Source organism: Panthera pardus, unplaced genomic scaffold, assembly GCF_024362965.1.
Source record: "Panthera pardus isolate Hobbes unplaced genomic scaffold, ASM2436296v1 HiC_scaffold_12, whole genome shotgun sequence".
In the NCBI taxonomy this organism is placed as follows: domain Eukaryota; kingdom Metazoa; phylum Chordata; class Mammalia; order Carnivora; family Felidae; genus Panthera; species Panthera pardus.
Genome location: NW_026526677.1, coordinates 55,416,452 through 55,439,548, shown reverse-complemented (window position 1 = coordinate 55,439,548; position 23,097 = coordinate 55,416,452). Strand labels below are relative to the sequence as shown.

General features: G+C 42.6%; 1 protein-coding gene across 5 annotated transcripts in view; it reads left to right on the top strand.

Moving 5' to 3' along the window:
- The window catches only part of STIM1 (stromal interaction molecule 1), a 183,150-nt gene that overhangs the window by 83,479 nt on the left and 76,574 nt on the right, over positions 1 to 23,097 (top strand). For all 5 annotated transcript variants that reach the window (XM_019449618.2, XM_019449619.2, XM_019449620.2 and 2 more), the window contains exon 2: positions 18,311 to 18,441. In XM_019449618.2, coding sequence (XP_019305163.2) covers positions 18,311 to 18,441 — 131 coding nt within the window. The remainder of the gene's footprint in view (positions 1 to 18,310; positions 18,442 to 23,097) is intronic.

Sequence of the window (23,097 nt, the reverse complement as noted above, 5' to 3'; positions counted from 1 at the left end):
CTAACATGAAGGATTTGAACCAAATAAGTGGTTTGTAAGGGTCCTTAAATTCTGAGTGTGAGTTTGGACAAGGCATTTTTCTTTTTGGGGGGTTCTTAGCTTCCTCATCTGGAAAACCAAGTAGGTTGGACTAAATAATTTATACTCACTTCTAGGCCTAAATATTTTCTCCTCGTTCTTTTTTTAGTTTCTTTCTTCCTTTTCTGCCTTGTATTGCTTTCTGGAGCATTTCTGTGACAGTTAACAGCTGTGGACAGGAAACTCTTGAACACTTCTAACTTGGCAAAGGTTGCTGCTCCCTCTGAACCTCATCCCAGCCCATTTCCTGTGTTTACAGCGTTTGGGTTTTTTGCTTAGTGACAGGCCTGACAGGTCATACTCCAGTTCTCCTCCATGGCTTTGTGTGGGGTAGACCAAAATGAGCACCGACTTGGGAGTTTGGGAGACAAGGTTTCAGTCTCCGCTCAGTTGTATGACCTTATGTAAGATACCTGCCTTCTCAGAGTTCATTGTCCTCATCTGTAAAGCCAGAGAGTTTAACTAGCTCTGATACTATAGGATGTTAATATTTGCTTCCCTTTTATTCTCCCCGCAGGGACCTCTGTTTATCCCGTTTCTTCCACATACTCCAGTGTGGAAGGGACCCAGGGTAGCTGCCTTTGCATTTCCTGTGTGGGACAAAATAATAGGAAGAAAGGAAGTCAAATAGCTATCTCAGGCCCAGATTGGCAGCAGAGAAAAGTTGAGGTACGGAGCTGGTGTGATCAAATTGCCCAACATATCCGCTATATAGTTGGTAACCAGGTGGACACCAGTCTGCATTTATTCTTATCAACACTCTGGAGAGAGACAGTATCCCAGTTCCAGCCTTACTTTTACCATTTATGTGACTTGAGCAAGTCATTTAGCAGATCTGGGCCTCAGTTTCCTCATTTTATATTAGGGATAATACAAGTACTGACTTTAGGGTGCCTGGATGGCTCAGTCAGTTGAGTGTCTGACTCTTTTTATTCTTTTGTTTTTTTTATTTTTGAGAGAGAATGGCAGAGTGTAAGCGGGGGAGGGGCAGAGAGAGGGAGACACAGAATCCGAAGCAGGCTCCAAGCTCTGAGCTGTCAGCACAGAGCCCAACACGGGGCTCGAACCCATGAACCGTGAGATCATGACCTGAGCCGAAGTCGGACCTTTAACCTGCTGAGTCCCCCAGGCACCCCTGAGTGTCTGACTCTTGATTTTAGCTCAGGTCATGATCCCAGGGTTGTGGGATTGAGCCCTGAGTCGGGCTGAGTCCTGAGCATGGGGCCTGCTTGAGATTCTCTCTCTTTCTCTGCCCCTCCCTCACTCATGTGCATGCATGCGTGTGCACACACACACAGGCGCGTGCGCACACACTCTTTCTCTCTAAAATAAAAAATAAAAGGACTGACTTTACAAAGTTGTAAGAGAGTACAACTTTCTATGTACAAGTCCCAACATAGTTCCAGACATATTTGTCCCTCCTTTCTCCCTGAGACAATAACAATGTACTTAATTCTGTTCTTGTGTAGATAACAGGAGGACACTCAGGTCCCACCGCAGAGTCACTAACATGCCAGCTGGGGACAGAGTCCAATTGTGGTTGGAAGAAACCTTGTGAGTTTGTGCTTGAACCAGACTGAGCTCAGTGCTGTGACCTCAGAGGGGAGACTCATAGGGCCTAAAGTGGTTAAAGAAGGCAGGTGGGCATAGGACTTTTCCTGGACCTTGAAGGGCCACCAAGTCTTGCCCATGAGGAGCTGGAGGGAGAGTGGCTCCAGGTGCCCGTTCACCCTTGCTCAAGCTGGTGCTTAGTATTCATGTGTATTGGCATTTACGTCTTCCCTTCCCTCCCTCTTCATCGGGGAAGTTACTATCCAAAGGACTTCTCCTTTTTCCTTTTACATTTTTGAGAGAAAGAAAATTTGAAGGCACAAGGATGGCATAACATTTATTCAGAGCAAACTAGTTTTAGTTTAACCAATGGGCTAGGTAGTTTGCTTGCATAATCTTAAATACTTAGAAAATTACAGTATTATGCCACATTTTACAGCTGAAGTAACAGTGCCTCCAAAAGGTTAAGCAGTTTTTTCAGCTCAAAATTAACAAGTTATAATGACGAATCAAAAGAGCTCTGCACAATAATTCAGTACGACTTCAGCCAGTTTATTCACCCAAGTTCTTAGTAATCTGTAATAGTTGTCTTGTGCTTATCTTTTTGAGATGGCTATCTTATTCCTGGCTCCTACTATACTTAGCTCTTGTTCTTAGCAATAATTCTCTATTCTGTAGATCTCTAGTTCTACCGTTGACTTAGATTCCACCTCATTATGCCAACATTAGCTCCCTTAATTCTTTTTCCAGATATTTACCAAGCACCTAACTATAGGCCAGACCAGAGATGGATACAAATTCCAGTTCCTGCTTGGATCTTTCAGTGTGATGGTTGGACAAACGATTACAGTAAAAACAACTTGGTAGTAATTGAATATTTACTGTGTGCCATGCTTTATTTGAAGTACTTTATATATTTTCATTTCATTCTTAAAACTCTATCAGGTAGATACCGTTTTCTTCTTATTTTATAGATAATGAAATGCAGGCATACAGAGGTTAATTGGTCTAAGTTGTGATAGAGAGAAGCACAGGGACCATGTGGGCACAGAAGAGGGGCTCCTAATCTAACCCAAAGAGTCAGTGTAGAGAATACTTCCTAGAGGAATTAGAAAAGGCCTGAGTAGAATCTTGAAACTTGAGTAGGAATTAGTCAGGTGTAAAATGGGGCAAGGATATTGTAGGCAGAGGGAACATTGTGTACAAAGCCACAAAGTGAGTCTTGCGTATTTATGGAACTCCAAGTAGTTTAGTGTGGTGGCAGGGTAAGGTGTGTGTCAGTGACTGGTATGGGATAAGGCTAGAGAACCTGGTAGGGACCACCTCCTGAAAAGCCTGTATCCTTTGCTACATTATATTTGTTATACCTGCTAGTGGTTCCCAACTTGAGCATTTAAAACTCTGAAAGGGGCCCTTGAAGGGTGTCTCGTGAATCCATATTATTTTCTTAGTTGTTTTTCAATCTGTGGATACTAAAAGTATAACTATTATTAATGGAGCTTTTGGAATTCCTCATTGAGAAAAAGTTAGGAATCACTGTTGTAAGAGTTGGGGAGCTTTGCAAAAGATTTTTTTCTTTAAATTAGAATATTTATTGAGACAATTCTAGACTTACATGCAGTTTTTAAAAAATGCAGTGTGGCGCTCGGGTCTCAGTCTATTAAGTGTCTGACTTGATCTCAGCCCAGGTCTTGATCTCAGGGTCATGAGATCTCAGGGTCCAGCATGGAGCCTACTTAGAACAATAATAATAATACAGCGAGATCGTTGGGAAACTTTGCAGTTTTCCCCACAGGAACATTTTGACAAACTGCAGTATAATATTATAACCAGAATATATTGACATTAATAAAACCTACCAATCTTGTTTAGATTTCCCCAGTTTACTTGTACTCGTGTGTGTAAGTTCTGTTCCAACACTGTAAGTATCCTTTATTTGCCCTTTTATAACCACACCTTTCTCTCCCACCCCCTTCCCTGTTCCTAACCCCACTGTTATCCATTTCTAAAGTTTTATGACCTTTCAAAAATGTTGTATAAATGGAATCAGAGTTTGTAACCTTTTGGAATTGGCTTCTTTCTTCAGCCATAATTCCCTGGAAAATCATCCAAGTGATTGTATGTATCATGACTTTGTTCCTTTTTATTGCTAAATAGTGTTCCATTGTGTATAATGTATATAACCATTCCCTGAAAGATGTATGGACTGATCCCAGTTTTGGGTTATTAAACATAAAGCTTCTATGAACATTTGTATACAGATTTTTTTTTAAGTTTATGTATTTATTTTGAGAAAGAGGGCATGTGGCCAGGGGAGGGGCAGAGAGAGGGAGAGAGAGAATCCCAAGCAGCCTCTGTGCTGTCAGTGCAGAGCTTGATGTGGGGCTCAAACTCACAAACTGTGAGATCATGACCTGAGTTGAAACCAAGAGTCGGACGCTTAACCAACCGAGCCACCTAGGCGCCCCTATAAACAGGTTTTTATGTGAACCTGTGAAGGATTTTATTCAGGAGCATGGAGAGTGGTCTAGTCAGATTGGAATTTTAGAAAAATTGTACTGACTGCTTTAGTAGAGGATGGGTTTGAGAGAAACGAGCAGAGACAGGAAGATCAGTGAGGAAACTGTAGTAACCCAGGCAAAGTACATGGAGATCTGAGCTCAGATCTCTGTGAGCTGGAGCATAGAGGCCTTTCCTCAGAAATCATACTAAGCTCGTTCCCATGTGGGAGCAGGACCAGGGAGCCTGGGCTGTCAGGAGGCTCAGGCACACTCCATTCTGGATAGTTAGCCACCCTTCTGGGGAGATGTTGTCTGGATCCATAGCTGAGAACTGCATCAGGTGAGGAAGGGCTGCAAACCAAGTCCTTGGAATGACCATCCTGACTGCAGGGTTTTTCAGTAGATGTTCTTGGTTATCTAATCTCAAGAAAAGAAGAAAGGGGGTCAGTTATCTTCTTTGTATTGTTTGAATGGAGGCTTGTTTGGGGCAGAAAGATGGTGAGAAGCTCTTGCCTGGTTCTGGTCTCTGGGAGCCCAGGCATGTGTTCTCTGGTAGGCCATCCAGCAGTGGGGCTGGGTGACCTGAGGATGAACTCCTGCTGCAATGGTCCCTGGAATCAACATTGTTTTTACCCCGTGTGTGTGCCTGGCTCCCCAGTGTTTATATCTTCCAGGCATTTATCACTGTGCTCTTGGGGTCACTGTGATCAGGACTGATTGTTGAGAGCCAGCTCCACTCCTGAACCAAAGGGTATAATCCTAGAGGGTCCACTAATGGGTTGGACACCTCCCCTGGGCACTGTGCAATGTCCTTATCTGGACAAGTCCTTGGATGCCCACTCAAACACTTTTAGAAAACTTTTCCCAGCAGAAATCTGTTTTGAGTTGTTTGTAATTATTTTTTTGGCCATCTCAGACCCTGACAAGTGCTGGCCAGGATGCAGGAATGTTTGGGTCGGGTGCCAGGTCAGAGAATTTGGGGCAACTTTTGAACCAGCGTGTGTTGATTTAATTTCTCTGGGGTTGTCATGCTTCTTGGCACAGATACCTTTAGAATGTAAAGACCTGTGGTATGTGGGACCCCAAAGCTGAGAAAGCAAATCTTCAAAATCTGTAAGCAGCTCTCAGTTGTCCCTAGACCGGGTCTTGTGTTGTCCAGTGCCATGCCTGACACAGGGGAACACCAGAAAAATCAGACTCGTGTATAGTTGGGAAGATGAGACTCAGATAAAGCAGAGAATAGAGGACCAACAAGCAAATGACTAACACTTACAGGGCTTCACTGTTTTTCAAAGGACTTTATGGATTTTTCTGATAAGAGAATTAATCCTTAGGAATAGTCAGAGTATAGGAAAGTTGAAATTTAAGTACCTGCACCTACCACTTCTGTGATTCAGTATATATTTTAATAATTGAGAAGAAGGGGTGGGGGGACCCTGGAGAGCAGAGTAAGTGTATCTTACCTCTTTTTGTATCCCTAGTGCCTTTGGCTAGTTCAGCCAGCTAGTTCAAGGTCAGCAAATAGGTGATTGAAAATCAGAAATGAGTGTTGAAATGGTAGCATGTGAACACTGAACAGGGGGCCAGAAACTTTTAATTTAGTTAAAAAGGTGATAGAAATAAAAGGGCAGGCAGATAGGCTTTTAAGCAGATGGACAAGTGTCCAGAGCCCTGTAGATGTGGGAGGAGGCATGGGCAGTCAGAACAGCTACAAGTCCCCGGCATCAGAAGCCTGCGTTATTGAGGTCATGGCCTGCTTGGTGGGGACTAACGTTAGGAATTAGCCACCTTCTTCCGGAGGGAAGCTTTTTGTGAAATCAGTATTTGAAGAAAAAAATACTGAGAGGAGGAAGAAGGTAGAAATGGGGTGGCTGAGTGGAGAGAGGAGAGAGGGCTGAAGATTTCATTTCTTCTAGCAGGTGATTATGTTTCATATGCTGAAATAGAAGCATATTCTTTTGCTCTTTTTGTTCCTCCCTGCAGAGCGTGCTAGGGACTCAGTACTCTGTCTCTAGTGTCTTTTTAACTTTGTTTCTAAGTCTTGATAAGGAAGGTGTCTCTGGCTAGTGCTGGACACTGAAGAAGTTAAGGCAAAACCAGGAAATTCTGTTTTACCCTGCTTGGGGAATGGCACAAGACCAGTTATGACTTCTGTGTTGGTCCTTAATAGGCAAGCAGAACCTAATTAAACTTGCCCCTATTCGTGAGTCTTGGAGGGTAAGGGTTAGAAGTTTTAGGGAGCCCTCTTGAACACTCATCTGGATCTCCCAACCATATAGCCTTGCCATAGGAAGTTAGTGAGACTTCTAATCTGGTTCTGCCACTAGTTTGCTGGCCAACCTAGTGCAAAACAACCCCCTTTCATAGTCTCAGTTTCCTTCTCTAGTTGTAAGGTAGGCAGTGATCCTTGATGCCCCCCAAAGCCCTTCCAACTTTGCCACTTAGAGTTTGAGTACAATGGGGATCTCAGCATCCACTATTCCCATTCTGCGCCAGGAATTTTGTAAGATTGGTGAAAAGTACATTTTGACTTTGGGTTCTTTTACAAATCAATCTGTGTGAGATGCTGTGCCCCTTCCTCTTGGGCTTGCTTTGTTAGGTTGCCCTGCCTTCCACCCCTACTGTCTTCTACCTGTTTTCAGACTGGTATCTCCTGCTGCTCTGGTCTCTTGTGTCTTACTGTATTCTATTTTGTGTCTTTGTCATTCATACACTGTGTTCATTCTTGTACTTTTTGTGGGCCAGGATTATGTTGGTTCATCTCTGTTTGAATTTGCTCTTTCATGCAGCTGAGTTCTTCTGGGCGTTCATTTGTTCAGTCAGTGAATATTCATTGGAGCCCAAGTGTTGTGCTAGGGACTTCGCTAGGTCCTGGGTGTTGGCTCAAAGCCAGGATTCAGCCATGAAGGCAGCCATGGCTCCTGCCACTGTGGTGCTTACAGTTTAGTGGAGAAGAAAGATATTAAGCAAATTGTCACACAGATAATTATAATTGTGAAAAGTGTTATCAATGTTGGAGAATGTATAATGTGGGCCTAAACCAGTTTGGCAGGGAAGACGATCAAGGAAGATTCTTTGAAGAAAAAGTATTTAAGTTCAGACCAACAGCATGTGTCAGAATCTGCAGGTCAAGAAAGAATGAAGAAGCTTCCATACAAAAGGAATTCTAGGTCATTCTCAACCTGGGTTGCACATTAACATCACCAGGTATAAGAGAGTATATGAAGCAGCTGGACTGGTGCTTCATACTGGTGCTTACTGGTGAGAGTATAAAGCAATGCAACTACTTTGGAGAACAGTTTGGCACTTAAAAGTTAAACATAACCCTGTCATATAACCCAGAAGTTCCACTCCTACTGGAACTCAAGATGAAAAACTTATTTTCACTCAAGAAAAATGAAAACCTATGTCCACACAAAGACTTGTACACAAATGTCCATAGCACTTTATTTGTGCTAGCTAAAAACTGGTGGATGGATAAACACATTGTGGTATATACATTCAGTGGAATACTACTCAGTGAGAAAATGGAGAAAAACTACTGATTCATGTGATAACATGGTTGAATCTTTTGAATGCTGAGCAAAAGAAGCCAGCCACAAAAGAGTACATACTGGTGATTATATTTCTTTGAAGTTCTAAAGCAGGCAAAACTAATTTATAATGATAGAAATCAGATCAATGCTTGTGTGAGGAGGGCAGTGCGGTTTGGCAGTGAAGTACCAAGTGGGAACATTTTGGGGTGATGAAAATGTTCTATATCTTAATTGGGTGGTGGTTACACAAGTGCGTATGTTTGTCAGACACACTGAACTATGCACTTAAAATGGAGACATTTTATTGCGTGCAACTCTGCCTTAAAAAATATCCATGCTCTATTTTTATAAATGTCAAGGCAAGGCAAAACTCATCTATGGCGATAAAAGTCAGAAGAACAGTTATCACTGTGGGGTGGGGTGAGGTGTAGTGGTTGTGATAGTATTGATTGGAAAGGGGCAAGAGGGAGGAAGTCTTCCTGGAGTATTTCTTGATTTTGGTGGTAGTTACTTAGATATATACATATGTAAAAGTTACTTGATCTATATGTTTATTTATATACTTTGCTGTATATATGGTATGTCTCAAAGAAAAACAGAAAACCAAAACTCCCCTAAAACCAAACCCATGCCTAAGTCCCATCCATTGAGATACTGATTTAATTGGTCTGGGATGGGGCTTGGGCCTCAGCAGCATAAGTGCTCCCTAAGTGAATCTAATATGTAGCCGGAGTTGAGAACCAACGTGCTATGTGAAAGGAAGGGAGAAACTTGGAACATGAAAGAAGGATTGCACAAAGCTAAGGGAGTTGTTGGACAAGAGACCAGAAAGGTGGCAGCTGGCAAATCATTCTGGGCTTTACAGGCCACTTTAAGAAATTTGAACTTCATCTTAAGAGTAATGAAAAGCTTTTGAAGGGTTTTAAGTAGGGAGATGACTTGGACAGATAATCAGCTGGTATGCAGTAGCATTGCCTATAGTTAGCATTCCTGCCAATTGCTTGTTGAGTATTCAGAATCTCTCTCCTGTGAGGAGAAGAAGATTTGGAATAGTTGAGGAGTCTTGAAGGACTGGTGCTTGATTAGAGGTGGGGAGTGAGGGAGAATGAGATGTCAAGGTTTCTGACACCAGCAACTGGAGAAGTGGGAACTTTGGCAGGGGGTGGGGGCGGGGAACTAATGAGTTTAGATTTAGACATTATGCATCCGTTGATGTTCCTGTCAGACATCTATGTGGAGATATTTAGTAGGTGGTTGGATTCTGTGTGTTTCTGAGGGTCAGAAGGGAAGCTTGAAGCAGAACCATCATCTTACTTTTTTGGGGGGAGATGGCAACAGTTTTTTGGGGGGAGATGGCATTTCTTTAAATGATAATTGAAGCTGTGAGGAGAGGTCAGATCCCTCCTGGAGAGAGTCGTCTGAAGAGAAGAAAGCTCGGGACCAAACCCAGATTCTTTAAAACTCCAACATTTAAAAGTCATGTCTGGAGGAGAAACCTGCTTTGTACACTCAGGAAAGCAAAGATTTATTCATTCATTCAGCAGATCTATATTGAATACCTACTGTGTGCCAGGCACTATATGAGTCCCTGGGGATACCACAGGGAGCAAAAAAGTTCCTGCTTTTGTGACCCTTACTTCTACTGGGGGGAGATGGGCAGTAAACAAATCAACAAATAAGTGCATCATATACAAGGTGGTGGTAGGTGCTATGAAAAAATGAAAAAGATATGACCTCTGCCCTCAGATATCCTCAAATAACTACAGTTGTAAGCTGACTGAAGTGAGGCCAGAAGAGGTACAAAGTCAGAAATGCTGGTGGAACTCAGAGGTGTATCTCATTATGTTGCATATTGGAGCTTTATACGTAGTCAATGCTGTGAATTTGTTTCCACTGAGGGCTTTCTTTAATTTTATTTCATGTGAATTAAAAAAATATTCAGATCACAGGTTAGAGCGAAAATATAATTATCTAGCATTATAATAAAGATATAATATTTTTTAATGTTTACTTTTGAGAGAGAGAGCGAGTGGGGGTGGGCTGGTGCAGGGGGACAGAGGATCTGAAGTGGGCTCTGTGCTGACAACAGTGAGCTCTATGTGGGGCTTGAACCCACAACACATAATATTTTTATTTTTATTTATTTTTTTAATGTTTATTTATTTTTGAGAGAAAGAGGGTGGGGGGGGAGCAGTGTGCAAGCAGGGGGAGGGGCAGAGAAAGAGGGAGACACAGAATCCAAAGCAGACTCCAGGTCTGAACTGTCAGCACAGAGCCTGATGCAGGGCTCAAACTCACAAACCAGAAGATCGTGACCTGAGCTGAAGTTGGATGCCTAACCAACTGAGCCACCCAGGTGCCCCACAACATATAATATTTTAAAGCATGCTGGTAAGAATTATAAAAGCCTTTACTGACCACACACATATTGTAGGCCAGGCTTTTTTTTTTTTTTTTTTTAAACTTTATTTTTAGAGCAGTTTTAGGTTTACAACAAAATTCAGAAGGAGGTACAGAGATTTCCCACATATCCTCTGCCTCCACACATGCATAGCCAACCCCATTACCAGGGTTACTTACCAGAGTGGTACATTTTTTACCAAGGATGAGGCTACATGAATACGTTATAATACCCAAAGTTCATAGTGTGTTACCTTAGGGTTCACTCTTGGTGTTATATGGGATGTTATTATTACTTTTTTCACATGTTCTCCCTGGGAGGGGAGACATGGGAAGTCTTTGGGGTAGTCTTTTGCTGCTTGGGTAGCTGAAACCAGTGCCTGCTTCGTCCATAAGGAAAACTCTTCTGAATTCCTGCCCCTGCTGAGAAGAGTCAGACCTCTTCTTGGATATGAAGACATGATGTTCCAACAGGGGCAGGACCATCCCTCAGGAGGCTGGATTTCACTCAGTGTGGGAATCTGACTCCTCTTTCCTCTGTGGCTAGACCTACAGTGTGCTGTATTCCATGTGGGACCTTTCTTGCCAGAACTTCCTAGGTCCAGGGAACTAGTTTAGTTCCCTTTCTCATTCTTTACCCTTTTGTGTAGAGGGTACTTTCTCCTCCCCACGCCCCTTCCCTAGACCCCCAGCCTCAGCCTCATTCTGCATTCTGTGCTGTTTTATCTCTGGAATCTCATGGCCCTTGGTCCATCAGTCTTCCCAGCGCTGGTACTCTCAGTCTTAACAGTCTTTTGAGTCCTTTCTAAGGGTAAGGGTGGATTCTGATCCCATCTAGAGTCACTGCAGAGCTTGCTGGTTGTGCTTGGGGGGTGGGAGGTCAAGTGGGAGAAATTAACAATCAACAAATGAGACCCCTGCTGGCAAAATTTATCAGTTTTCAGATTCCCCTCAGGTGCCAGCCAAGTGGTAGGGAACAGTCTGACCAGCGCCTTTCTTTGCTCCTCATCTGTACCTTCTTCTTTGACTGCTGTTTGTCCCACTTCTTTACCTTTGGGCTTGTGTCTCACATCAGACAATCCATGGTCAGGCTCGACCGCAGTGGTTCTGCTTTGCATGCCTATAAATACATGTTCTCAGGGGGATAAGTTACTGTTTGGTGATGAGAACGTGGCTGGAGGAGAAGAGGCATCAGGTGGATGGTGGATATTGGTGGTGGGAACTGGTGGGTTGTACTCAGGAATTCTCTTGTCTTTGGGGGAGATATGGTTTGTTATGAATCCATTCATGCACTCATTCATTCATTCAGCCAGCATTTGCTGATTTTATATTTGACAGGGTGGATGTAGGCCCTGAGGGTTAGAGTGAGTCAAACTTAGTCCTTGCCCTTTTCTGGATATGGCATGCAAACAACTTAGAGCATGAGAATTAATACAACAGAGTTATGTATAAAGTGCTTTGGAGCATAGAGCAGTAAATGATTAGCTCTGCCTGGAGAAAGGAGAGGAGATTTAGACGCAAAGGAAAGACTTTGTGGTGTTGGCTGCTAGTGGTTAACAAAGTGTGGTCTGCAGACCGTTGGGGGTCACCAAGATCTTTTCAGGGGTCCACAAGGTCAAAGACATCTTAATAATAATGCTACGATGTTACTTGTCTTTTTCTGCTGTGTCTACATTTGCAGTGATGGCACAAAAGCACTTAGGTAAAACTGCTGGCACCTTAGCAAGAGTCAGAGCAGTGGCACAGAACAGCACTGGTGGTCGTGGTATTCCTCACCAACATGCACTCTGTTTTAAAAAATTTATTTTTAATTTTTTAATTAGTAAAAAATTTTTTAAATAAATATAAAATGTATTAATTCTATTCAATTGTGTCCTGTTGAATACATATCTCTTTAGTATTCTGTGTGATGAAACAGGAAGTGTGCATAAACCACTTCTGTGTGTAGAAGTTTGATGCTTATTTCTTTCTCTAAATTTTTAAAATTTTTATTGAAAATTTTTTTAATGTTTATTTTAGAGAGAGAGAGAGAGAGACAGAGCACGAGCGGGGGAGGGGCAGAGAGAGAGGGAGACACAGAATCCGAAGCAGGTTCCAGTCTCTGAGCCCGTCATAGGGCTCAAACCCACGAACCTTGAGATCATGACCTGAGCTGAAGTTGGATACTTAACCCAGTGAGCCATCTGGGCGCCTCTGATGTTTATTTCAAGAGAGAGCATTCGTACCACAGAGCTGCAAGTTGAACTGCCTCCTTTTTTCAGGGAACACCATTTTTATGTGAAAGAATAACTGACAGGTAAACTATACTTACTCAGACTCACGTATTTGGCACGTATTTTCTTAAAAATGAATGAAGTGAGTCTGCTATTAAAGGAAAACAACTGGTAGTATTTATTGCCAACAATAAAATTCTAGTTTTCATTTAAAACTTAGAATTTTGAAAAACTTGGATCTGCCACTGTGAGCTTGACAGCTGCCCCAGATTTAAATCTTTTCTGATGTAATTAGTGGTGATATTAATAACTGTGATTATTTTGATATCGTAGAGATGAAATGGGTCAAATTTGGAAGTTTCCTTGTGACCAGTGCATCATGTTACAAAATCACTCCTGGATAAAAGATCAAAGTACAAGATAGACCAATAGATTTTAATATAATAGAGTACAAATGGTTCATTTATATAGTTTCAAATTTCACATTGCAACTAATCTTTAATAAACCTACTACTTGTCGATTTTGATGTAATATCAGAGAAGAATGTTCACAGATATCTGGAAGATTATTAAAATATTCCTGTCCTTTCCAACTACATATCTGTTTTGCTCTGTGATCAAAACAACACATTGAATGTGGAAACAGATACAATAAGACTACAGCTGTCTTCTATTAAGCCAGACTTAAAGAGATTTGCAAAAATGTAAAAACAATCCCACTCTTCTCAGAAAGCATTTTTTTTCCAGGGATGCTTGGATGGCTGATTTGGTTAAGCATCTGACTCTTGATTTCGGCTCAGGTCATGATTTTACAGTTTGTGAGATGGAGCCCCACATTGGGCTCTGTGCTGACAGTGCTGAGCCTGCTTGGGACTCTCCCTTCCTCTCTCTCTGCCCCTCCCCACTCGCACGTACATGTGCATACACGTGCTCTCTCTCTCTCAAAATAAACTTTATTATTATTAAAATTTTTTTAATGTTGGGGTGCCTGGGTGGCTCAGTCGGTTAAGCGTCTGACTTCAGCTCAGGTCATGATCTCGCGGTCCGTGAGTTCAAGCCCCGCGTCGGGCTCTGTGCTGACAGCTCAGAGCCTGGAGCCTGTTTCAGATTCTGTGTCTCCCTCTCTCTGACCCTCCCCTGTTCATGCTCTGTCTCTCCCTGTCTCAAAAATAAATAAAACGTTAAAAAAAATTAAAAAAAAAAAATTTTAATGTTTATTTTTGAGAGAGAGAGAGAGACAGAGCATGAGCAGGGGAAGGGCAGAGAGAGGGGGACAAAGAATCTGAAGCAGGCTCCAGGCTCTGAGCTGTCAGCACAGAGCCTGACACAGGGCACGAACCCATGAACTGTGAGATCATGACCTGAGCTGAAGTTGGACGCTTAACCAACTGAGCCACCCAGGGGCTTCTCAAAATAAATAAACTTAAAAATTGTTTTTCCAGAAAACAATTATTTTTCATAAAAAATCCTATTAAATTAATGTATAGGAGATTTATTTGTCTAAAATGAATTAATTGCTATTATTAGAATTTGCGTTTTAATTTCTGATATGGTAGTGGGTGCCTGGGTGCCTCAGTCAGGTGAGCGTCTGACTTCGGCTCAGGTCATGATCTCACAGTTCGTGGGTTTGAGCCCCTCATCAGGCTCTGTGCTGACCGCTTGCCCAGAGCCTGGAGCCTGCTTCAGATTCTGTGTCTCCTTCTCTCTCTGCCCCTCCCCTGCTCACGCTTTGTCTCACTCTATTTCTCAAAAAATAATAATAATAAATAAATGTAAAAAAAATTAATTTCTAATATGGTAGATATTAGTTTTGGGATTTTCAACTTTTACGTATATAAAGGGGCCCTGGAACCAAGATATTTAAAAACCTACTCCTGTGCTACTCTTTTTACTTACAGTTCTCTTTTCTGCCTGAAGAAATCCTACACATAATTGTTATTTAGTTATTTGTTCAAAAAACATTGAGCATCTATCAAGAACCTGGCTTTTGCTTGCTGCTGGGGACATGGTCCCAAGCCCTTATGGACATTGTTTGATAGGGAAGACAAATGAAACAGAGAACTGAAACACAGTATGATAAATGTTATTGGTGATAGACACATAAATGCTGTGGGAATACAGGCTATTGTCGGAATCACTTGCTAACTCATCTAGAACATGTGACTGATTGATTTTTCAAACACAGTAGGGAGAGTGACTGAAGTTAGCAGGGAACTGTTCACATGTTGCTCTGGGAGGAAAGAAGGAAACTACAAATGTATTGATTGTCAGCTTTTTGCATGCCCTATGCTATGCTAGGGCATAGGCGTTGGAACAAATGTGGTCTTAATTTTCATAAAAACCCTGTCAGCATAGGTAATTATCCTCATTTTGCAAATGAGATATTGGAGGCTCAGAGAAGTTGAACATCCTGTCCAACATCATATAGATGTAACTAATAGAGCTGGGATTTTGACATATGTGTTCTGGTTCCAAGTCCAGGGCTCTTTTATTAATAATGCATTGCTAAACGGGTGGATCTTCTAAGGTATTTCCAGGTGGCGCTGGGAAACCTTGCCAGATTGGAACGAAGGTATAAGAGAAGATAGAAGAGGTGTCAGGAAGGAGAAAGACAGCCTAGGAAATGCTTGGTAGAAGGAGTCATTTGTGAATTTTGACTAACATGGTTTTTCTGGATAGGATTCAATGGCCTTAGGAGACATCAAGGTTTTATACTCCTTTATTCTCAATCCCTTAAATCCTCTATGCCAGATGATGCCAACAGCAAAGGTCACCTGTCTGTCTGATCAGTTTACAAACCAGAGCCTAGCATTTGAAGCCTAAACTTCTTGCACCAGTTATAGGCTTTTGGGAGAGAGGCTGGCTGACCTTAGGCCACTCGTGTCCAGCCTGGAGGCCCCCAGTCCCTAGAGCTCAGCATTTAAACTTTTTCCAGTATTTAAAAAAGTTTATTAGAGGCTTCTGGGTGGCTCAGTCGGTTAAGCGTCTGACTTGGGCTCAGGTCAGAATCTCGAGGTTCGTGAATTTGAGCCCTGTGTTGGGCTCTGTGCTGACCCTTCAGAACCTGGAGCCTGTTTCAGATTCTGTGGCTCCCTCTCTCTATGCCCCTCCCTTGTTCACACTCTGTCTCTCTCTCTCTCTCAAAAATAAATAAATTAAAAAAAAAAAGCTCATTAGAAGTTGTGCTTTATGATAAACCTGTTTGTGGATACAGGCTAATGAAAAGATTGTATTTCTTTGCTTTGAGTCAGAAATCTGTCAACTTAATGTGGTTCAGGTGTGCTACCTAAGGTTTTCTAGAACAAGGGTCAGCAAACTATAGCCCTGGGGTCAAATCCAGCCCACTGCATGTTTTTTTGAATAAAGTTTTATTAGAACACAACAAAGCTCATTTACTCATGTTTTGTCTGTGGCGGCTTTTGTGCTCTAAGACAGAGTTAAGTAGTTGTAACAGAGACTATATGACTCATAAATCCTAAATTATTTATTATCTGGCCTTTTACAGAAAAAGTTTGCTGACCCCTAGGGTAATCCTGATTCTTTCCATCATGGTACTTAGCACATGGTGTTTTAATTGCCTCTGTCCCCTACTTTTAATAATATATATATTTAAGTTTATTAACTTATTTTTAGAGAGCGAGAGAGAGGGAGAGCGCATGTGTGTGCGCAGGTGTGCATGCATGTGCAAGAAGGGGAGGTGCAGAGAGAGAGGCAAAAAGAGAGAGAATCCCAAGCAGGCTCCGTGCTGCCAGGGCTCGATGCGGGGCTCAATCTCATGAACTATGAGATCATGACCTGAGCTGAAATCAAGAGTCAGATGTTTAACCATCTGAGCCTCCCAGGAGCCCCTCTTCCCTACTTTTAAAACTAAGCTCCTTGAGAGCAGGGGTGAGATCTGACTCATCTCTCTTTATGCCCCATGCTGATCACAGAGCCTGACATATTAAGAGCACACAATAAATGTTGTTTAAATGGGCACATCATGTGCTGATTAAAAAGCTCTGATGGGCAATTTTTTTTTCTCATTCTGATAGGCAATTATATGTGCCTCTGATTAAGACAAAAACAGAACTAAGGGAAGGAAAACATTATGTTGGTTATGCTAATCCCAGTGCTGTGTGCCTCACCTATGAACCAGTCATTACTTACTGCAATTTTTTTTGGATAGGTAAACGACACAATCATGCCAAGAGCTCTTGTTGGTGAGGAAGTTGAGAAACAATGCCTTAATCTTTGGCTGCATTCTACCACCACCGCTTTACCCCATCCTCCGCTCCCCACTCCCAACTTAGCGGGACAAATGTAGTAGAATATACAGTTACATGGAGATATTTCTTCTTCATGTATTGTATTCTTCTTACTTGTCTTTTTTAAAATGTTTATTTTTGAGAGTGAGAGCGCGTGCGTGTGCGTGAGTGGGGGAGGGGCAGAGAGAGAGGGTAACAGAGGATCTGAAGTGGGCTCTGTGCTGACAGAAAAGAGTCCAGTGTAGGGCTCAAACTCCCTGAACCTCGAGATCATGACCTGAGCCAAAGTCGGACACTTAACTGACAGAGCCATCCAGGCACCGCTTACTTTTTGTCTTCCATAAAGCCATTTCTTCAGTGTGCTTCTTACCATCTGTGACTAACGGAAGATGAAACCACGCTAAAGCTGTTTGGTCACCTTGGCATAAAGATAAGTGAAGTACCGACCTGGGAGTCAGTAAACCTGGGCCCTTGCTGTGACTCTTCAGCTGTCTTTGATTTGGGGCACATCAGTTAACATCTGTGAGCTCCAGTATCCAACATGTTTTTATTGAGTCACATCTGGGACACTTGACACATTTAATATTTATATCTCTCCCTCATTTTGAAAAGGATTTGAGCAACTCGTGAGTGACAGAGAGTTGACTTGTCCTGTCTGTTCCCTGTCTCTGACCAGCAGTCAGCTGAATGATTAAATGGATTGGAGTGTTTTGGGACTTTGATCAGTGCCTCGGAGAAGACCTCACAGCCACAACAGCCTCTTTACCCTGTCCTTGTTTTCTCTCCTGTGACAACTTCTTCCTTGGGAGTAATCTGAGGAGTTTTTGCTGGAGAGAAGGAATCAAGATCAGGGTCAAAGGGAAAGAGGAATTTTAGAAGCTAAGAATTGGAAGACATACTAGAAACTTTACTTAAAATATCTCTTTCAGATAGTGAACTTGAGGCCTGGAGAAGGGACGTGACCTCACTTGGTAGAGCTAAGACTAGATGCCAGGTCTGCCTGCTGTGTGTGTGCACGGTGTTTTCCAGGGTTCTAAGAGAGGAGTAGGTGGCCTCGGCTCTCATGCTGGTTTTTGTGTCACATTAACGACTGTGTCGGTGGGTGGGGGAAGCTGTACTGCAGACCTGCCACGCTGTTGCACCCGGTGTGCCCAGGACCTTAGATGTCTGAGAGCTATTCGCTGACCGTAGCTGTCAGTGGACGGGCATAGCATGTGAAGGGTTTCTCCGGTTAGTTTGTGACTGGCATTGTGTTATTATTACCAGCGGTGACAAAGTGAACCAAAAGGAAAACTACATATTATCTTGGCATTGCAATGAATGGGCTGTCTTCCTGTTTCTGGAAAGATTGTATTCACGTGCATTTATTTATTGACTGATTAAAAATGGTATTTCACTTGAATATGTATTTCTTTGCTTACTGGTAAGGCAAAAGTTTTTTTTCTGTGTTCATTGGCTATTTATATTTTCTCTCATTTGTATTTTTTCTTGTGAGTTACCTATTCACGTTCTTTGTCTAGATCCCAGGGTATTCCCAGCCTTATGCTTGACTTTCCTGCCAGGGAGCCATCAGGATAATAGGACATTGTCCCTAAATGGGGGAACTCAGCACATCCTGGGGGGAGAGAGTTGAAGACTGGATGAAACACTTTTCTCACTGTACAAATAGCTATTTAAGTGGCTACACGAGGCTTGAGGTGCTAGAGGCTAAGGGCACTGAGACAGGTGGGTAGCAGAGGCCAGCAGTGCCCACAGTAATGTTGTCTCTTGCTTTTCCTGTACAGAGTTTTGCCGGATTGACAAGCCCCTGTGCCACAGTGAGGATGAGAAGCTCAGCTTTGATGCAGTCCGCAGCATCCACAAGCTGATGGACGACGATGCCAATGGTGACGTGGATGTGGAAGAAAGCGATGAGGTGAGCTCTCTCCCCCTGCCATGGCTCCCTTCTCTTCCTGTTTGGACAGTCCCTGAAGGCTGCCTAGACACTCTTCCCTTTGGAGAGATGTTCTTGGTATTGGCTTGTTCTCTAGGAGCTCCTTCCTGTCAAAGGGAGTGATTCTCAGCAGAACAGCCCTGTAGGAGCCAGCCTGTCCGAGTGCAGGCCTGCTGTCTGTATGCCTGGACTGGCTCCCATCTGCCTACTGGCTAGAAGTACAACACTGACTGAGCTGTGCTGTTTGAGAGGGAGAGAGAGTCCCGAGGTCGGTCTCTATAGTTCCCCTGAACCCATACTGTAATCCTGCTGCAGATGGAGGGCATCAGTCTGTACTTGCTATGTACTCAGCCCTGTGTTGGCATGTAGGAGAGACATCAAAACAGTCATTATCTTGCCCTTTGGGAGTTTATAGTCTGTTCAGGAGGAAGAAACACATGTTCCTAGAAAGATTATTCTGAATTCCAGGTTGTGGTTGCTGGGAGCTGGTTGAGTGGTCCAGATAATAGGAGCGAGAGGAAACTCTAGATGGAAAAAGCTCTGTTATTGTTTCACCTTTTGGCATTACTACAGTTCCAATTATACAGAGCCCAGAGTGCAAAGTCATCATGTGTGGAAAGATTGAAAGGTTTTAGTTGATTTCAAGCTCAACGTGGGCCAGCAGTTTGGTGAAGCTGCCAAGTTATGCCAAATCTTTAATAGTGATATGGTGTATGTCATGAGGAAGAGGTAAGCCTAGTTTTGAGTTCAGTCTTGGATCTCACATTGTCAAAGGTATTTGGAACAGTGCGAGCCTCTACAGAAAAGGGTGACCTGAATGCTGAAGGGTATGGACACTATGAAATGGAGAGCATTCAGTAGAACTTAGTATTTATAGGTATTTGTTATGTATGTGCCAAGCACTGTTGTAGATATGGGGATGTGGCAGTAAATAGGACACAGACATCTGTCCTCCTATCATTTACAGTCTAGTGAAGAAACTTGAGCCTGGAAAAGAACAGATCCAGGTAATATAATTTGTATCTCACATACATTAGAAGTGGAGGAATTAGATTTTTAAATAATGACGGTGATGGCGATGAAAACTGTAGCACCAGCTCTCCTTCATTGGATTCTTATTCTATGCCAGGCATGGTGTTAAGCTCATGGTGTTAAGGTAGTTACTCTTTTACCTTTCATAACAGCCTTTTGAAGTTGGTATTATTGTCAAGGACTGGAGCCTTGGAAAGGTGAAGCATTTTGTTCAAGGAAACATTGGATATGAGCACAGATCTGATTTCAAAGCTTGTGCTATTAAGTACTGCTATATTGTTTCTCTTAAACTAAAGGCAGGACCAGGACCAATGTGGGAAAAGTAAAATATGGCCATATTCTTCTAGAATGAAGAATCGTCTAATAGTGCCATCTTGTCTTAGGAGAAGCTTCCTTGGTAGGTACGTAGTAAACTCCCCGTCACAGAAGATGGGCAAGTAGAATACAGCGCTCTATTGATTGGTTAGCAGAGGGGATCCTCGCATTAGGTTGAACTGGGTAATGTCTAAGTAATTTATAAGAGGAGAAAAATAGACTTCCTGGAGCAGAAGCAGACATTTGGGTGGAGTGGAAGGGGTGGGGCTGCCTGAGTGGTAAGTAGGGAGCCAGTGTGAACACAGATGTGGGGGGGGGGAGCTCTGACTAGAGCAGGGTGGGTGGGTTTGGTTGGATGGAGTGACTATGGTGGAGGACTGAAGGACAAAAACCTGGAAAGGAAAGTGGGGCCCAGGCGACTAGGCTGAGAGATGAGTACTTATTGAACCTGGCAGTTGTAGGTTCTTGAGCAAGGACAACAGGCGTGATGAAAGTTTTGGTCGCATCTTGAAGTGACACTGGCCCTCAAAGGATCCAGATTTTATTTGTCCACGATGGGAAAAGGACCATGTTCCTGGACGCAAATGAAGACTAGAGGTTTCCCTCTCTCAGGGGGCCTGGCCACAGGACTGGGGGATAGGTGGCACACCAATTAAGAAGGTGATATGATCTAAGATCCACAAATTCCTGGATATCCTTGTCACCCGCTCCTCCTTCTTTTTTCACTTTCTGCTGAATTGCTTTGTCAATGAGGGGAGGAAGAAAATGTTCTTTTTAGAGGAATGTTACCACAACAAAAAGCTCATCAGCACAAACTGTTCTAAAATAACACAAAAGCTGTCACCCTGCTCTTCTCTGTGCCAGTGGTGAGCTGTTCTTTTTCAGTGTAGCTTCTGCCTTGCCTTGGCTTCAACTTCTCTCCCGGCAGGCTCAGGCCTCTGGTGGTGAGAGGGGCCTGCCAGTCTGGGTTTTCACCATCAGTCACAAGCTACTGTCTTTGAAAGAGAAGGTAATGGTGGCAAAGTATGTGTGCTTAAGTCAGTCTAAACGTATATGAGACAACCTTGGAGTTCAGGTTCTAACTAGCATGTTGGGTGGACCGCTCAGAGCTTAGAATATTGGCTCACGGGTACTGAGCAGAGATGTGACCCTGGTTGTGCTGGCTATGATGGACCTGAGCTTTTTATGACCATTCGAAAGCACCACTGATTCCCCAAGGATTTTAGAGGAAGTCTGAAGGGATATCTTCAGGCTTCATTTGTTCAGCCTCATATCAGCAAGCTTTCCAGGTGACTGAACTATATAACCTCAGTTCTGGATCTTGTAAAATTTTAGCCATTTTTGAAATAAGTCTTTCTTTTTATAGATTATTGTGAACAGAGTGTTAACTTTCTTTGGATCATTCAGAACATGTCATCAGGCCTCTTCTATAACTACCCCAGGGCTTAGATTCCTATATGCATTGTTGTGATTTCTTCTTATAATTTCCCTGTCTCTTCTTTGATTCATCCCCATTTCTAATTTCTGTTTACTTCTCTGTGAGCTATGAAATTAGACGTATGGTAAACTGAGACTCAGCAGGCATTTTATAGGAAATATGTAATCATTGGCATGTGGGGCAGCCAGTTTGGCTGCTCCAGTACTGTCTTTGTTTTCTTCTGTCCTAGTTAGTGTAGCTATGGATTGTGGGCCCTTCAGATGAGCAAGGTGGCATTATTGGTGATGGTGCCCTTCTTGGCAAGGCTGGGAGGGAGTTCTACCAAGCCAACAGCATGGAAATTCATGACCTGTGTTCTACTGAGACTTCTGGTGGGGACACTGCCTGTGGGCAATGGATTTGCTACAGTGGGATGGTCCTGTCAGGTTGTTCTGACAGTCTGAGGTGGACAGACAGAGGCTGTCCAAACCTGCTGTCCCTTCATGAGCACTGGGTGTTGTATGTAAGCGATAAACCACAGTAATCTACCCCAAAAACCAAGAGCACTTTACACACTGTGTGTTAGCCAATTTGATAATAAGTTATATTAAAACAAACAAACAAACAAACAAACAAACAAAACCATTGTCCCTTCAACTGGATCCCTACAAGGAAAATCAAGGGCATTTATCCAGCCATTAAACAAGTTTTTGTTGAATACCTGTTGTAGGACTATGGATTCTGTAACAAACAAAATGGATACGATTTTAGCTTTTATAGAGCTTGCATTCTAGTGGTCTGTATGTCACAGGCAATTAAATGAGAAGTAAAATTCTGAAATTAGGAAGAACTGTGATTATAGTAGTTTAGTGACTTCCCCTTTAATTTTCTCAGGTAAAATGGTGGTTAATGATTCCTACCCTTGCAGGCTATTGTCAGAATTCAGGGAGAAAAGTGCTGGTAAAGTTTCCAGCACAAATAACTCCCAAACTCTACAGAAACCAAACAAGTCAACACAAAATGGGAAAAAATTTGAACAGACACTTCATCAAAGAAGATATATGGATGGCAATTAAACACATGGAAAGATGCTCAATATCACTAGCCATTAGGGAAATACAAATTAAGACCACAGCATGATAGCACCACACATCCATCAGAATGTCTGAAATTAAAAAATGGACAACACCAAGTGCCAGGCGAGGAGGTAGAGCCACTAGAACTTTTGCTTATAGAGTTTCTTAGAAAGTTAAACACAATTCACTACATGCTCCAGCAATTCTGCTTCTCGGTATTTATCCCTATAGATAAATGAAAATTTATATTCACACTAAGACTTGTACACAAATGTTCATAGCAGCTTTATTCATAAGCGCCAAAAACTGGACACAAAGCAAATGTCCTTCAATGTGTGAATGGATAAACAAACTATGGAAAACTGCTCAGCAATTAAAAGGAATGAACTATTGATGTACACAACATAGATGGATCTCAAAGGCCTTATATTGAGGGAAAGAAAGCAGACTCAAAAAGTTAACATGCTGTATGATTCCATCTACATGACATTCTGAGAAAGTAGGGATGGGAGTTAGGCCAGTGGTTACTAGGGGTTAGGAATGTGGGGAGGGTTTCATTATCAAGGGGCAGAATGACAGAATTTTGGGGGGTAATAGAATTTTCCTGTGTCTGGGTTGTGGGACAGTTAGAAGAATCTAAATATGTTTCAAAACTCATATGACTATATACCCTTGACCCCCCCCTCCAAAGTTAATTTCATCATATGTTAGTTAAGAAAAAAGTCGCCAGCATAGTACCAGACATACAATTCAAGCTCAGTGAATGCTGAGCTTGAATGCTGAGCTTTTCCCCTTTCT